The sequence below is a fragment of the Marmota marmota genome, unplaced genomic scaffold (assembly GCF_001458135.2).
Source record: "Marmota marmota marmota unplaced genomic scaffold, marMar, whole genome shotgun sequence".
Lineage (NCBI taxonomy): Eukaryota > Metazoa > Chordata > Mammalia > Rodentia > Sciuridae > Marmota > Marmota marmota.
The window spans coordinates 8078692-8078909 of record NW_025999925.1 but is presented as its reverse complement, the minus strand read 5'-3'; the positions used below and the strand labels follow the sequence as shown (position 1 = coordinate 8078909).

Sequence of the window (218 nt, the reverse complement as noted above, 5' to 3'; positions counted from 1 at the left end):
CCCGCCAGTCCGGAAGCCGTGGGGACCCCTGCTTACCTGGGCCCCCGGCAGGCGCTGTCATGGTGACGGACGCCCTCCGTTTGCGCAGGCGCCGAGCGATTGGCAACCAGCCGACAATCGCCTGCGGTGTGGCAGGCGGACTCTAGAACCACGAGCTCCTAGACCCTGGGCGCACCAGCGAGGCCGAGCCGGAAGGCGCGAGAAGCACCGCGCCTGCG

The 218-nt window shown here is 71.1% G+C and overlaps 1 protein-coding gene across 1 annotated transcript in view; it reads right to left on the bottom strand.

Moving 5' to 3' along the window:
* Positions 1–218, bottom strand: part of Fam151b (family with sequence similarity 151 member B) — a 27919-nt gene extending 27701 nt beyond the window's left edge. Inside the window, exon 1 of the mRNA XM_015497849.2 lies at positions 37–218. Coding sequence (XP_015353335.1) covers positions 37–61 — 25 coding nt within the window. The 5' untranslated portion in view covers positions 62–218. The remainder of the gene's footprint in view (positions 1–36) is intronic.